Source organism: Microcebus murinus, chromosome 11 (genome assembly GCF_040939455.1).
Source record: "Microcebus murinus isolate Inina chromosome 11, M.murinus_Inina_mat1.0, whole genome shotgun sequence".
NCBI classification, from domain to species: domain Eukaryota; kingdom Metazoa; phylum Chordata; class Mammalia; order Primates; family Cheirogaleidae; genus Microcebus; species Microcebus murinus.
The window spans coordinates 76584263-76600417 of record NC_134114.1 but is presented as its reverse complement, the minus strand read 5'-3'; the positions used below and the strand labels follow the sequence as shown (position 1 = coordinate 76600417).

At 31.5% G+C, this 16155-nt stretch overlaps 1 protein-coding gene across 21 annotated transcripts in view; it reads right to left on the bottom strand.

Moving 5' to 3' along the window:
• The window catches only part of PPIP5K2 (diphosphoinositol pentakisphosphate kinase 2), an 83674-nt gene that overhangs the window by 42801 nt on the left and 24718 nt on the right, over positions 1–16155 (bottom strand). For 17 of the 21 annotated variants that reach the window (XM_076008226.1, XM_076008228.1, XM_076008231.1 and 14 more), the window contains 10 exons: positions 15542–15643; positions 14368–14454; positions 13560–13635; positions 13365–13474; positions 12852–12937; positions 10824–10949; positions 10561–10682; positions 10107–10289; positions 4152–4293; positions 3181–3404 (listed from right to left, as the gene is read on the bottom strand). In XM_076008226.1, the coding sequence (XP_075864341.1) occupies positions 3181–3404; positions 4152–4293; positions 10107–10289; positions 10561–10682; positions 10824–10949; positions 12852–12937; positions 13365–13474; positions 13560–13635; positions 14368–14454; positions 15542–15643 (1258 nt within the window). The remainder of the gene's footprint in view (positions 1–3180; positions 3405–4151; positions 4294–10106; positions 10290–10560; positions 10683–10823; positions 10950–12851; positions 12938–13364; positions 13475–13559; positions 13636–14367; positions 14455–15541; positions 15644–16155) is intronic. The other 4 variants (XM_076008233.1, XM_076008235.1, XM_076008242.1 and 1 more) reach the window with 1 other exon arrangement.

Genomic DNA, 16155 nt, shown 5'->3' with positions numbered 1-16155 from the left:
AAAGAGAATTACTATAATACTGAGAACTACTGAACTTGAAGAATTACTTAAAGAGATACAAATGATGGATCAAATCTTTTATAACCATGCTAATCATTAGTGCTTCTTCTAATTATGATATTTTAAAAAATTCATTTTAAATATTTAGTTACTAGGACATAGTGAGAAATTTCTTCACCTACTAAAGGATATACCTGAAATACATACACTGTGTAACCAGGAGAAATTAGAAATTATCATCTAAAATCTCACGTTAACACTTGAGTTTTCTTTTGGGCCCAACTCTTAGAAACCAACTTTTCATTCAATTCTAAAATGTTTACTATATATAACAGAAAACATAGAGGGGTGAAACTAATAAGCCCTGTAATGACACAGAAATGATTATGGTAAACAATCAGACAAAGCATTGTATATTTATTTAGCTACTCAATAGGGGATACATTTAGATATACTGAAAGCCTACCTTGAAAAATGCATATAGCCCCCATAAATATTTAAAAGAGTCTTATATTTACAGCTAATTGTTAAAAAGTATACTTTTAAATAATTTGCATTGTAAGAATAAGTACAACTAAGTCATTGAGCCTGGACTACTATATCAAAGCAGTCCACATCAATGAAGAAAATCAGGGTCTTATTTATGCTTCCAATGCATAATTAGTTGTTTACCTGAATTAACAGTAATCATTCCTTTTGGAATCTTTAATAGGAAACCTTTGAATGAATTCTCTATCTTGAATTTCATAAAGATGGATGCTGACTCAATAACTTTACTTAATGAGTTAAATAGAATCAAGTCAGCAGTAGCTTGATGATTATCAACCTAAACCTATACTTAAAACTGAGTCCTGCAGAATTGTGTATTCACTTTGATAGTTATCTTCAAACATCTTATGTTATAAAAATAAAACCTTATTCTGGTTTTTTTTTTTTTTGAGACAGAGTCTCACTCCGTTGCCCGGGCTAGAGTGCCGTGGTGTCGGCTAGCTCACAGCAACCTCAAACTCCTAGGCTCAAGCAATCCTTTTACCTCAGCCTCTTGAGTAGCTGGGACTACAGGCATGCGCCACCATGCCTGGCTAATTTTTTCTACGTATATATTTTAGTTGGCCAATTAATTTCTTTCTATTTTTAGTAGAGATGGGGTCTCGCTCTTGCTCAGACTGGTTTCAAACTCCTGACGTTGAGTGATCCACCCGCCTAGGCCTTCCAGAGTGCTCGGATTATAGGCATGAGCCACCGCGCCCGGCCAAAGCCTTCATTCTTTAAAATAAAACTTCTCTGTACAGAATGAAAATTTGTCTTTTTCTTTTGGTAAATGAAATAAATTATCAGAGAATGAATGAATTCTGTTTCTATGTTTCTTAAAGGAGGCCCCAAAGACATATTCTTGAAGTATGAGACATTTTTATTCTCTTTTAAAAACAATTTATGTTTGCACATCACTGATTCATATACCTGAAACTGCCTATATTATATAACTGATCAAACAAATATATAGTCCTCTTTCATGCTGAAGAAATAAACTAATCTTTAACATGTATACAAATACCTATAGGTAAGTCTGAATTCCCAGTTCTTCAAAATCTATAGTTTTTCCTGGACTGTCTATGAATAATAGGAAAGGGACATTAGCATCATTTTAATCATTTTCATACATGGGCATTTATAAGTGAGGCTATTTAAACTTTTGTTTTCATGTATTTCATCTTTATCCTTATCCTTTTCATGTATTTCATCTTTTCCTGCCTCTTAACTTTATTTAGTTCACAACTGGCATTCTTGATCTACCACAATGTCCCTTTACAACATCCAAGTCATCTTTTAGTAACTGAGTTGAAAAAAGGTCCCAAAATGACATCTGAAACTTTTTCTTCTATGATATTCCTGATCTAAATGTGTTTTGTCACTTGCCCCTTTATTATTAATCTGTTTTCCTACTTAATACATTTCAGTTATTTGAATTCTTGTTACACCTTTATTTTCATTCTCCTATAATGAAAAGATCCATTATCACCCAAAAGAATAACCACTTACATCTTGATCTCCAAACATTATTTTCAATACTTTAACATAACATAAAAGGGATTGTAAAAAATTTTATATATGGGTCACAACTATGTTTTTGTCCCAATTCCTACATATTTTCATATAGAGCTGATAGATGCACAACAGGTATTCAATAAATACTTAAGTGATTTATCCTATTCGGCTTTCTGTTGTTTTGTTAGCTTATTATTCTTTTTTATGAGTATCAATTCTTAAATTAAAAAAACAGTCACTACATTCTTAGGAAAGTGAAACTATTCTGCATGATACTATTAATATAATGGTAGACACACGTCCATATAAATTTGTTCAAACCCAAAGAATGGACAACACCACAAGTAAGCCCAAATAATATTAACTATGGACTCAGGGTGATAACGATGTGTCAAAGTAGGTTCATCAGTTGTAACAAATGTACCATTCTGGTGGGGGAATATTCATAACAGAGGGTGGTGGTATACATGTGTGGGGGCAGGGGATATAAAAGAAATCTTTGTGTCTTCTGTTCAATTTTTCTGTGACCCTAAAATTGCTCAAATAAATAAAGTCTACTTAAAAACAAGTCACTATGGCCGGGCACGGTGGCTCACGCTTGTAATCCTAGCACTCTGGGAGGCCGAGGCGGGCGGATTGCTAGAGGTCAGGAGTTCAAAACCAGCCTGAGCAAGAGCGAGACCCCGTCTCTACTATAAATATAAAGCAATTAATTGGCCAACTAATATATATAAAGAAAAAATTAGCCGGGCATGGTGGCGTATGCCTGTAGTCCCAGCTACTTGGGAGGCTGAGGCAGGAGGATCGCTTGAGCCCAGGAGTCTGAGGTTGCTGTGAGCTAGGCTGACGCCACGGCACTCACTCTAGCCTGGGCAACAAAGTGAGACTCTGTCTCCAAAAAAAAAAAAAACAAAAAAACAAAAAAACAAGTCACTAATAGCAACTATTAAAAAATCAAATGTGATTAATATTGCCAATAAAAAGCTTAAAATGTAAATTAATAATTACCTAAGTTCCTTTTTAAAGTTATGAGTTTTCTAGATACATAAAAACTAATTATCTTTTAACCACTGATATTTTTATTTATTTATTTATACAATACTATAAGAAAGATGATTCTTAAGAATTACTTACCTGAGGGATAACAATATCTGCTAATGCCTTCGAAAGCCTATATAATTCCATTGTGTCTTCTAATTTCAAGGAACCATTATGCTGGACATCATATTTTATACAGTCATATATGTCAGGGATTTTACTAATATCATATCTTCCATTCTTTGTTTTAAAGTCTTTCTCCAACTTGGACCATCTACGTAGCATAAGCTCCAATGTTTCACTATGATAAAGCTGAATATCTAAAACAATGTAACATTTTCAGTGTATTCAACTTAAAAATCTGATTATATTAAAAATGTTGATAATTAGAAACTTTTTAAAGTGTCAAAGGTATAATAAAATTGCAAGAAGCTAGGAATATTATTATAAGCATATATTACTAGCAACCATATATTTTATACACTTGGATCAAATACAAATACTTGGAACTAGGTTTATAAAAGACTTCTTCGATATGTTATTGACTTTAATAATAATAAAAAAATTATAAAACTCTTTTAATTAATATATTTTGAACTTTTAAAAATATTTTTGTTAGATTCACATAACAGTAGGCAGACTAGCAGAAAGGAACCTTAGATGTTAAAAATAGTTCAAATTATTCATTTTTACCAATGAGAAACCAAAGATGCCAAAGTTGTCAAAGGTATTAACCAAGCTAACCTTAGAACCAGAGCCCAGATCACCTTCTTGTGGCTTGCTCCTTACTATGTTGCCTATTTATTACTTAATTATATGGCTATGCTACATAATAAGATGATCAAACGAGGATGTTTTATTGTTCTTTTCATACTGCCATGCATTAAAGCAGCCATAAATTAACTATTATTCTTTTGGTGGATATATATTAACTCACATTATACCTAAATCTCAAGAGAGGCTTTATGTCTTAAAATAAGAAGATTAGTGTATCTTATTTAAAGATGCTTACAGTAATTGAATAGTAACTTTTATTTGTTTTATACTCTAAGAAACACAGTATTTACCTGATGATTTGGGATCTTCCATTCGATGTCTGATTTGAGAAGTCAAACTTTGAATCAAAGAATAAACTTTATCACAGGTCTTCACAGGATTTTTAATTAAATGCATTGATTTGATTAGAGACATGCTTCCTGATGGAGTAAGCTAAAAAGGAATAAAGTATATATTTTATATTTGGTTATGCCTAATTGTCTAGGAGAATAATACACACATATCAAATTTTCAGTTGCTGAAGAATAATTCCATACTACCAAGATGACCCCCAAAATACAGGTGACCCTTGAACACAGGTTTGAACTACACAAGTCCACTTATAAGCAGATTTTTTTCAAGGAAAGTTACATAGAATGTACCTGCCTTTTCTGCCTGCCCTTTTGCCTCCACTTTTTTCACCTCTGATATCTCTGGGACAAGACTAACCCCTCTTCTCCTCTTCGTCAGCCTAATCAGAGTGAAGATGATGAGGATGGAGACCTTTATAATAATCTATTTATAGATTATCTATCTATGGATAAATAATTTAGATAGATATTATAGATTATCTATCTATCTATAGATACTATAATCTTTAGATTATCTACATAATAATCTATTTCTACTAACGAATAAATATATTTTCTGTTTTCTTAATAACATTTTATTCTAATTTACTTTATTGTAAGAATACAGTACATAATACATGACATATAAAATAAGAGGGTACTCCAAAATGTTCATGGAAAAATGGAATTAAAAGATAAAAATTAAAAATCAAATCCCATTTCTTAATATAAATTCCATTAAGGTCGTGACACTTCTATAAGTGATAGCAGCTATTTAGTTCATCCCTAAAGAACTGAGCGTCCTGGGAATTTAATCATGTCAATACAACCTTTTTTTACATTATTAAATGAAGAAAAATGGGTACCCTTTACACCCATTTTTAAGATTCGGAAATACAAATAAATCAGAGGAGCCAAATCAGGACTGTAAGGTGGATGCCTAATGACTTCCCCTAGAAACTCTTGCAAAATTGCCCTTGTTTCACAAAAGGAAATGAGCAAGAGCATTGCCATGGTGGAGGATTCTCTAGTAATGTTTTCCTGGGCATTTTTCTGCAAAAGCCTTGGCTAACTTTCTCAAAACACTCAGATAATAAGCAGATGTTATTGTTCTTTGGCCCTCCGGGAAGTAAAAAGTAAAATGCCTTGAGCATCCCAAAAAACTGTTGCCATGACCTTGTTCCAGGTTAGTCTATTTTTGCTTTGACTAGATCACTTCCACCTTTTGCTTTGTGCTTTGTCTTCAGGATCATACTGGCAAAGCCATGTTTTCAGCTCCTGTTACAATTCTTTGAAGAAATGCTTCAGGATCTTGATCCACGTGTTTAAAATTTTCATTGAAAGCTCTGCTCTCATCTGCAGCTGATATGGGCACAATGGTTTTAGCACCTATTGAGAGGCAAGTTTGCTCTACTTTACTTTTTCAGTCAGAATTGTATAAGCTGTACTGAGATGTCAATGGTGTTGGCTACTGTTTCTTCTGTTAATTGTCCGTTCTCTTCAATTGGGGCACGATGAAGGTGAGTTTTTCCTCAAAAATCAATGTGCGTGGTCTGCTGCTGTGGGCTTCATATTCAACATTGTCTTGTCCCTTCTTAAAACAAGTTATTCATTTGTAAACTGCTGATTTTTTTTTTGGGGGGGGGGGCATTGTCACCACAAACTTTTTGTAAAGGACCAATGATTTTATCATTCTTCCACTCAGGTTTCACCATAAATCTGTTGTTTCTTCTTCCTCCAATTTTAGTAGAATTCACATTGTCTTGAAAGGGGCTCTTTTGAAACTGATGTCTTATCCTTCTTAATGCCTCAAACCAGATCCCATTCAGACATGTTATAACAAGTTAGTAGAGTTTATTTTGGTGCCAAAAAAAAAGAAAAATGAAATCCATAGTTTTTCATAATGTACATTTTCCATGAACTTTTTGAAGATCTCTGATATGTCTTAATTGACTATGTTATCAGTAAGGCTTCTAGTCAACAGTTGAGTTAACTTAGAGGGTTAAGTTTTTACAGAGTCAAAAGTTACACACGAATTTTTGACTATGAGGGGATTGGCACTCGTAACCCCCACCCACATTGTTCAAGGGCCAATTATATAGTAATAAGATCAAGGAGGAAGTAAAAGACTCAGAATTTCATGTTAAAAAAACAGTAAACTAGTTATCATTAGAAAATCCAGAGAAAATCTAGCTGAAATATTCTAACTTAATAGAATTTAATAACAATTTGCTGACTCACTTAATATGTGTAAACATGGTTCTAGCCACTTAACATATGTTCACATGTAACAACCCTAAGCCTCTATTATTATCATTATCTTTTCCCAGATGAGGTATTTAACTGAGGTTAAGCTACTTGCTCAAGATCAAGCCCCCAGTATATAAAGGAGTAGGATTCAAGTGCAGGTAGTCTAGGTACACAGCTGGCACTCTTAATTACTTTGCTCTTATGCCTTTGTAATGAGTTTTTTCCAATTCAACAAAAGCTGTTGATAACAACATAATTCTAAATTTTAGTTTTGTCACTTAGCCTGGCAAGTTACTAAACCACAGCAAATAAGTGTCTACAAATATAAAACATACAAAGTGGAATTCTGTTTCTGGTTATGATGAACAAGGTAGTTTGAACCAATCTAATTGCTGAAGGTAAATAAAAATCCTGGGCAAAAATCTTCTATACTTCTGTTTTAAGGTATCTGAGAAATAACAAGGTTATAAACAATTATGGAAGCAAAACTCAAAGACTGGTGATCTAGAAAGTGAGCCTAGCATTTAAAGGTGTTTTTGTACTGGAAACATTTGTATTTGTAAATATAGTTAAAAGAGTACATAAAAGAAAATTTATGGCCTAGAGTGAATATTTTATAAAAGATTAAACATTAACAAATTTATAAGTATCCATCTAGTGTTATTAATTTTCAAGAATTAGAAAAAGAAAACTACAGAAGGAACAAAATATTAAACAATAATAATCAAATGGAAAAGAAGCACATAATTCAGAGAACCAACAAACCTAAACAATGGTTCTTTGAAAGGACTAATAAAACTGATCAACCACCATGGTGAAACTGATCAAGATAAAAAGAAAAAAGGTATGTTGAGAAACAAAAAGGTACATCTGTATAGATCCTGAACATTATAAAGAACTTAAAGAGGATGTTATGAACAAACTTCTAGAAGAATGTAACTTAACAATACTGACATAAACATAATTTAGAAGTACTTACTTATTCTGAAATCCTTAATTAGAAACTATCCCACAAAGAAACCATCTATAAGATTTACCAGTAAATTCTACCAAAACTTTAATGAAATGTTTATACACAAACTATTTCCCCAAAACAGGAAGCACTCCCTAACTAATTCTACAGGACTAGCATAATCCTGACACTGAAAGCAAAAACATGACAAGAATAAAAAATGTAAAGGCCAATTTGACCCATGAACATAGATGCAAAACTCCTAACCAAAAGTATTGGCAAACTAAAACCAGTGATATACAAAAAAAGAAAATACATACACAAAAAAGTGGAGTTTATTCTAGGACCAAAGTTAGTTTCACATTCAAAAAACCATATAATACAATAGATGAGAGAAGACACGATAAAATTCAGTAACTTTTCTTAAGGAAAAACTCTCAGCAAAATAGGAACAGAATGGACAAAATAGGAACAGAACACTCAAAGAAGGATTCATGTGGGCATTGGGAAGTCTTATTCATTAGCACAAGGATCAACAAACAATACATGGTCTAGAAACAGATCACACATATATGATAAAGGTGGTACTATGGAATAGTAGGGAAAGAAGTGTTTTCAGTATGTGGTGCTGGAACACCTGGATGTACATACAGTTGCAGGGGAAAAAAATCAATTTTGACACCTTTACCTCACAGCACACATGAAAATCAATTTTATCTGGATTGCAGATAAATGTGAAGGCCAAAACAGCAGAGAATTCTCTATATTCTCTTATAGAGAATATCTTATGACCGGTGGTTAGATAAAGATATCTTAAACAGTAAAAACGGAACTTGAAATTCATGAAAAATAAGAACTTATCAAAAGACATCAGTAAGACTCAGAGTAGTTAGTAGTATCTAAAATACATATATAACAAAGAACTCATATCCAGAAGAACTTCTATGACTCAATAAAAAAAACACAGACAACTAGTAGAAAAAAAAAAATAGACAAGAGTCTTGTCCTCATTAAAGAGGATATCTAAAGGGTCACACATTAAAACCACAATAAATGGAGACTATGTGGAGCAATGACAACTCTCATGGAATTCAGGTGGGAGTGTATTAATAAATTGGCTCAATGACAATAAAATGGCTCAATGGAAAACAGTTTGACATGATCTACTAACTTAGAACATAATAAGCAAATTGTGGTTCACAACAATTCCACTCCTAGAATATACCCAAAAGAACCATGTGCTCATATGCACCAAAAGAAATACAAGGATGTTCTCATAGCAGCTTTAATTATAACAGCCCCAAACTGCAACAATAATAGAAAGCATATATAAATCGTAGTATGTTCATAAAATAGAACATAGATCAACAAACTACAGCCTGTAGGTCGAATGTGGCCTGTGGCAAAGCCCATGAGCTAAGAATAGTTTCACATTTTTAAAGGTTAAAACAAAAAAAGAATATGCAACAGACCATTTCAAGCCTATAAAGCCTAATTTTTTTTAGTAAAATATTAACTATCTGGTACACAGCAATTATTATTAACTATGACATTATTCAATAATATGGTTGAATTTCACAAATATTGAATAAAAAAGTCAGAAATAAAGAAACAAACATGTTCTACTATACGAAGCTTAAAAAAGTAGCCAAAGTAAATCAGTACTATACAGCCATTATGGAGAACACTACAAACATTGCTCAAAAAACTAAAGATAGGACTACCATATGACCCCAGAATCTCACTACTGTGTATATAAAGAAGGGAAATGAAATCAGTATGTCAAAGAGATATCTGCATTCCCACGTTCATTGCAGTTATTGTTCACAATAGCCAAGATACGAAATCAACCTCAATGTCTGTCAATGGGTGAAGAAAATGTGGTACACATATACAATAGAATATCATCTAGCCTTAAAAATGAAAGAAATCCTATTACTTGTAACAACATGGATGAACTCAGAGGACATAATGTTAAGTGAAATAAGCCAGGCACAGAAAGACAAACACATGTGATCACACTTATATGTAGAATATAAAAAAGTTGAACTCAGAAGGAGAGTAGAATGGTGGTTACAAGGGGCTGGGAGAGGAAAGAGAATGGGGAGATATTAGTTATGGGATACAAAATTTCAGTCAGATAGAATAAGTTCAGGTGATCTATTATACAACATGGTGACTACCGCAATAGCAATGTATTATATTCCTGAGAAAACTGCTAAGAGAGTAGATTTTAGGTATTCTTATCACAAAAATGGTAAGTCTATGATGCATATGTTAATTAGCTTGGTTTAGTTATTCCACGATGCTTACATGTTTTAAAACATCATGTTGTATACAATAAATATACAATTTTGTCAATTAAAATAAATAGATTTAAACCAAAAAGTAAAGAAAAATAGCCAGAAATGAGACTATAATGGTTAGAGATGTACACTTAACTATGTAAGTATTTTGGCTGTGTGACAGGACTATAAAATAAACAACATAAAAGTCAGGATGGTATTATAGTATTATTTTGAGAAGACAGGGAACGAGTGGCAATTGGGAAGTAAACACAGGGGTCATGGTTGCTTCCATGTTCTATTTCTCTACCTGGAGGATGATTACATGAGTATCTGCTTTATAATACCATAAGCTATACATGTATGTTTTATGCACTTTACTGTATGTGTGTAATATTTCACAATATAAAAGAGTTTGCTAAGACTCACCTTTTCATAATCTTCAGTAGTAAAATCTCTATCTTTCTGAAGTATTTCATGGAGCCTTGCCTTCACACGTTGCTGACAACTGCTCAAAGAGTCACTATCGCTATCCAAAAGGCCATTCATATTTGCACTTTTCACCATTTGAACAAGAATGGGTGTAAGTTCTCCTTCTAGAGCTAATAGGCCCTAAAGATGTTAAATAAAGCCAACAGATTTAAAAAATTAATATGCAAAATAGAAACTATCATAATAACTACTTTGTTATGTGCTAAATTTCATAAGGTGTAAGGTAACTACAATAAATCAACTTTATTAATAATATAATTCATCCTTGTCATTTAAGAACTTTACTTGGAAGTTCCAAATATGGAATTTTTAAATATTGCCTTAGTAAAAATGTTTTAAAATTCAATATTAGATAAAAATTATGGCAATTCTAAAAAATACTTATTCATACCTTTGCAAAAGCAGCTGCAGTCATCTGGACTCGTCCTTCATCAGAGGCATATATTTTAAGGTCATGTCGGTAGGTGCTATGTAATCTAAGTAAACCACAACCAGGAAATCCTGCATAATCTCCTGAAAATAAATCCTCAAATCACTTAAGCTATATTTTTATTTCATTGTATTTCTGTAAGTATTTAAAAACATCACTAAGTAAACAAGGATTTAAACTATGATGTATGAATTGAATCAAATTAAAGAAACTCCAAGATTTACCTTGACCTCCAGGATACATACACCTGAAAGCTCTTCCAAGTTCTTCAGCTTGGACCCTGCCTGCAGGGGTTAATTCTCCTCCCCATTTTAGAACCAGAAGTAAGGACGGTTCTTCTCTTCGGTTGTCTATGATGATACATGTGAATGGATAAAACAAATGTTAAGTTTGGTTCTTCAAACAAATACACTTCAAGATTAATTTTTTTCTCTGTGCTCTCCTGCAGTGAATTATGGACCATGTGTAATTATTTTGTTCCTTAAATCCATCTTTATAGGCTGTTGTGTCTGTCAAGAATATCCCTTGCACTACCTGTTAAAATCTTACTGAAATTTCAAAATTTCTTTCATACTTTAGGAAGACAGCTTCAGATTTTCTGAAGCAAAGTATTGCTTCTGCCTTCCCTGCTTTCATAGTGATCTGTCCAATGGATCTAATTTAGTTACGCTGTATCTGCTAGAGTAAGAGCTCCTTCGCACCACAATCCAGAACTTACCTGTCTTTATATCAAGTGCTGTCTGCAATGCTGTCATATAAACGGAACTGTGTTAGTGGAAGTGAAGAGATATACACGTTTTTATGATGGGAAATCAGTGATTTGCCCAATTTTCAAGAAGACACGAGATGACAGAGCCTAATATTTATTCTAATTTAAATTTTACACAACCTGATAAGTTTTACACAAACAGTAAAATGTTCCAGAGCACCTTTTTAAATTTGGAATTGTAAAATTTCTGTATGTCCCACATCAGAGTATTTTCTCAGACATGGGTGAGGTACCATAAGTGAATGAGTTTCCATACTTAATTTTGACCTGTCTTTTTTGTGGTTAAGATCCATGTTGGGTTCTGAAAACAAAGGAAATTTTAAAATAAGCATTATAAGCCCTAAAAAAAACTCAGTGATGATTCATTAAAAGTGACAGAAAATCAGCCTTTTCCTGGGGGCTAATTAACAGTTCTGTATGCTTTACCATGCAGGCTAATATTAATGTACACAGGGACAGTTAACTGACTTTTTTAATTGTGTTTGTTTATAGAATATTTTGATCATAAACATTAAGACATAGGAAATTATATTACTATCAATCACAAAATATGGTAAGAGCAACATGTCAACTGTTAAAATAACTATATAAAGATTAACATATTCAAACTTATGTCTGCATTTAAGATAACCATTACTTCAATATTTGCTGTGAATATCCCAATAGATCTATCCTTCCCTGAACATCTGATTATTTCCTTGGGATGGATTCTTACAAGTAGAATTAAGGTCAAAGCACAGAATAAACTTTTTCAAAGTTTCTGATATACATTGTCAAATTACTTTTCAAAAAGTTGTGTCAATTTATATTTCTACCAGTAGACTGAAATCTTATTGTAATGTATTCTCATCAGCATTCTTTATTATTAGTTTAAAAAAAAGAAGAAAAACTTTGTCATTATGATAGGAAAGAGAGTTATTGTTATCATTATTATTTTATTGGCCATCTTCATTTCTCTATGAAATGACTTCCCCAATCCCTGTTTATTTTTCTTTTGAAAGGGAAATACATTTATGGAATTTTGTACTGACTGCTCTTAGGAAACTAATCTTATTTAAATGCTTATTCTGGTTTACTGGGTGGAGAAAAATATCAATTTTAGAAAAATATTGTGTATTTTTTCAAATAGTCTTTATGTACTTCTTAAGCTTTCTTCCAGTATACTCTGCCCTCTTCTATCAAAAACGAAAGAAAAGGCCCCATTAAATAATAGTTATAAATAATAATCTTTCTGAAACAATCTCAGAGTAAAAGAGAAGTCCTAAGCAGTTTTTTAAAATAATAAAATCTATCCTTTAAAGAATAAAAATAAAATTTATCTGTTATTTAAAGAATAGAAGGCACAGTTAACAAATTCTATTTTTCCTTTACTCGGCATGCCAGTCCCTAAACTATTAAGCAAAAGATGGTCCAAAGGTAATTAACAATGAGTAGTAAATCACTATGTATAAGAAATACACAATAAGCATTAGGAATGACATACCTTCCTCCTCACTAGATGTTTTAGGACAACCATGAGGGAGATAGGTCAATTGCACTTTACGATTTATTCCAGAAAAATGGCCATACCTGAAAAATAAAATGGCAAGCTAAATGGACCATATATAATAAACATATGTATTTTAAAAAATAAAGAAGATTATAAGATGTTAAATATGTAGAGCTTATAATAGGAATATTGGTGAGTATCAATTTTATTTTCTTAAAGTATAGTTTAAAACTTTATTTATACACCACCAAATCTACGGTCAAGTTAGCAATGTGGCCTTCATTCTAAACAGTATTTCACAGAAGATACAAATTTAATGTCCTATTTTAATCTTCTCATTAAAATTAAAAGTAAAACTAAAACAATAACCTTCAATAAAATAATCTATTTTCTCACATTACATGTTCACTTATTTCTCCTCAGCTGCAGTAATAGAGTAAAAAAGATAAGACTGTGAAGGAAATGAAAAGTAGTTACCACAATTAAGGCTTTCAAAAAGATACTCACATCTCTAATACAGTTTTAAGCTGTTCAAGTTTTGGCTTATTTTCTTCAATTTCAGAATCATTATTTTGTCCCAGCTCCATAAGAAGCTGTCGTGCAATATCTAGCACCTCCTATAAAATAAATTAACAAAGAGAATTGAATTTTTATGTAATTTCACCAATAAAAATTCAAAACTCAACAAGTAAGTGTACTTGCCTGTAATTGTTTTGGCTTTTTGAGTTTTAATTTCCCTGATTTATATCCATCACACTTTTCAAAAAGATCAAAAAACCTTATAAAAAATACAGAGCATATTAGTCACCCATGATAATTAATATCATCACCTTATATATTTAAACTAACAAATAATAATAGGAGATAGATATGGGACTAGAACTCAGGGTCTATGAATTTCAAGTACCGTGTTTTCTCTTTCACCGTATGTGTTGCTTCTCTACTGATAAAACTTAGTACTTTCTTAAACCATATCAAACTAATAATCACTATATTACTTTTAAAAGTTTTCTCATGATACAAACTGAACATACAATTATAGTACAAATTATATATTCTCTGAAGTCACTGCATACACATTAAAAAATATTTGTGTTAGCATATATCTGATGACTCAGGTTTTCAAGTTTTATCATCTCCAAATCAAATACTGTATAAAAATAATACAAGCTTTCATTCTACTCATTTTCTTCAAAAAGCTTAAGAGGTTAATGACTCTTAGAATGCAATGCAAAAGAATGATAAAGAAATATTAAATAGAATGCTTATGACCATAAATGAAAGCCAGGTCAGATTGATAATCACATTTATGAATATTGCCACAAAATTTTTCAGATGCTGATATAATTATTTTAAATGGATTTTACATGCATCCATTGGTTTAAATATTAATGGCCAAGAAATGGTAAGTATAAGTTTTTCCTATATGATAAGCTCAAAAGAGCTTTATCACTTATCAAAAATCTTAAAATTACATCACAATCGTTAAATTATTCCTCTTAATACACACATTTGATGTCTCACTTCCATTTTCATTTTTTGTTTTGGTGTTCGATCCCCATGACGTATAACCGCTATGACACATCTAAGTTCCATCCTAAAATGAAAAAATATATATGTTCTTCATACTCTAAGATTTACGTTGTATAATTCAGATTAATACAAAAATCTAGTCATTTATTTAGAGCCATCTTTTACCATTTCAAGATTTTCCCCATGAAGAATAGCACTTATAACTATTTTAATTTTATGAAATCAAATCCTAAAAAGAGGTTAAGAAGTTGGAGGAAGGGGTGATATTAAGTTATATAATATGATAAACTGTCTTCTCCAAGATGGCTACATTAACTGTGGCATAAAAGTAAACAGACTACAATCCCTGAATTTTATTAAATATCTGCCCCGTAGCATTAGATCATTATAGGCTGAGATGTCAACAAATCAAAACAAAATAAAGCATTACATGATGTTTGCTATATTTATATATTTGCTATATTTTGCCCATGTAAGGAGAACAAGTATTTAAAACTCAAATTATTGGAAGATAAAATTATCTTAGAAGCATGCTAGAGTTAAGAGGTATAATCTAATTTTTGCCAAAGGGCGAGCTGCAGAACATAACCCTGCAGGATATTAATAAAGTTACCTGAAAAAAAATGTGTGGTAAGTATGGGAAATGCAGATTTAAAAACAAAATTAAATAGGTTCTCTCCCCAATCAGAACTTTTTAGAATAGTTAACATGCTAATATAAATTTCTAAGCTGTGAACATGAAGCATTCAGTCAAGTGATCTGAAATTAAAGGGGTTATTTTCATTAGCAGAATATTTAAAAATATGTTGGCAATATTGATCTAATTAATTTACCTCAAGATATGACGTGAGAGAGCAAAAGTTGTATGACCACTATGAATTGGTACCTATTTTTATGTCTTGATTAAATAGTTTTATGATTATCCAGGCACATTTCACTATTTTACTTGTAATAACATAAAATAATTTTAGTCTAGGGGACCCTTGTAAAATCATATAAATCTATTCCTCCATCTTCAATTGGAATCATATGAAAACATATGCAGTTTCAGTGTCTAATAATCATTAAGCAAATTAATTTTTATTGTAATGGCACAGATTGACAGGGAAAAAAACCCAAGGAATTTCTGAATGAAAATAATTCAAACTTACATGGTTCCAGATGTAGTTGGTACAATTGGGATATCTTCAGCTTCTAAGGGTATTGACCAGGGGATATGAAATTGTGGAGCAAGCTCTCGCATTACAATATTTCTTCAAGACAAAAAAGAAAAAAAATTAAAAATTAGTTACATTTCAAGACAAAACTGGGTACTTAATGACACAATGATAGAGAATCATAAGAATTAAAGTTAATCTAGTGATTATATCACATATAAAGTAACCCAAAGAATCAGTCTTGATCAATAAAAAGTTAGAAGCAGTTCTAAATTGATGTGCCAAAACACACCAGTGGGATAAAACAAATTAGGTATTATTTACTTATTTACTAAAATAAATTATTTTTAAAATACAAACTAACATTGAATTCAAATAAATCACTATAATTATATCATATCTATTAATAATTACATACATTCTTGAACCCAAGATTGTCTCTTCTGTGTGGTCACTGATCATTTCTTTTTAGTTTACTAAATGCTTGTAAAGCTATTCTAAACATGCTTATTATAAACAAATCACTACTAATACTTTACTAATAGGGTTAACAATGGAAACATGTTTATATAATTATGTTTTGTTTTGTTTAAATTTAGCATTTATTA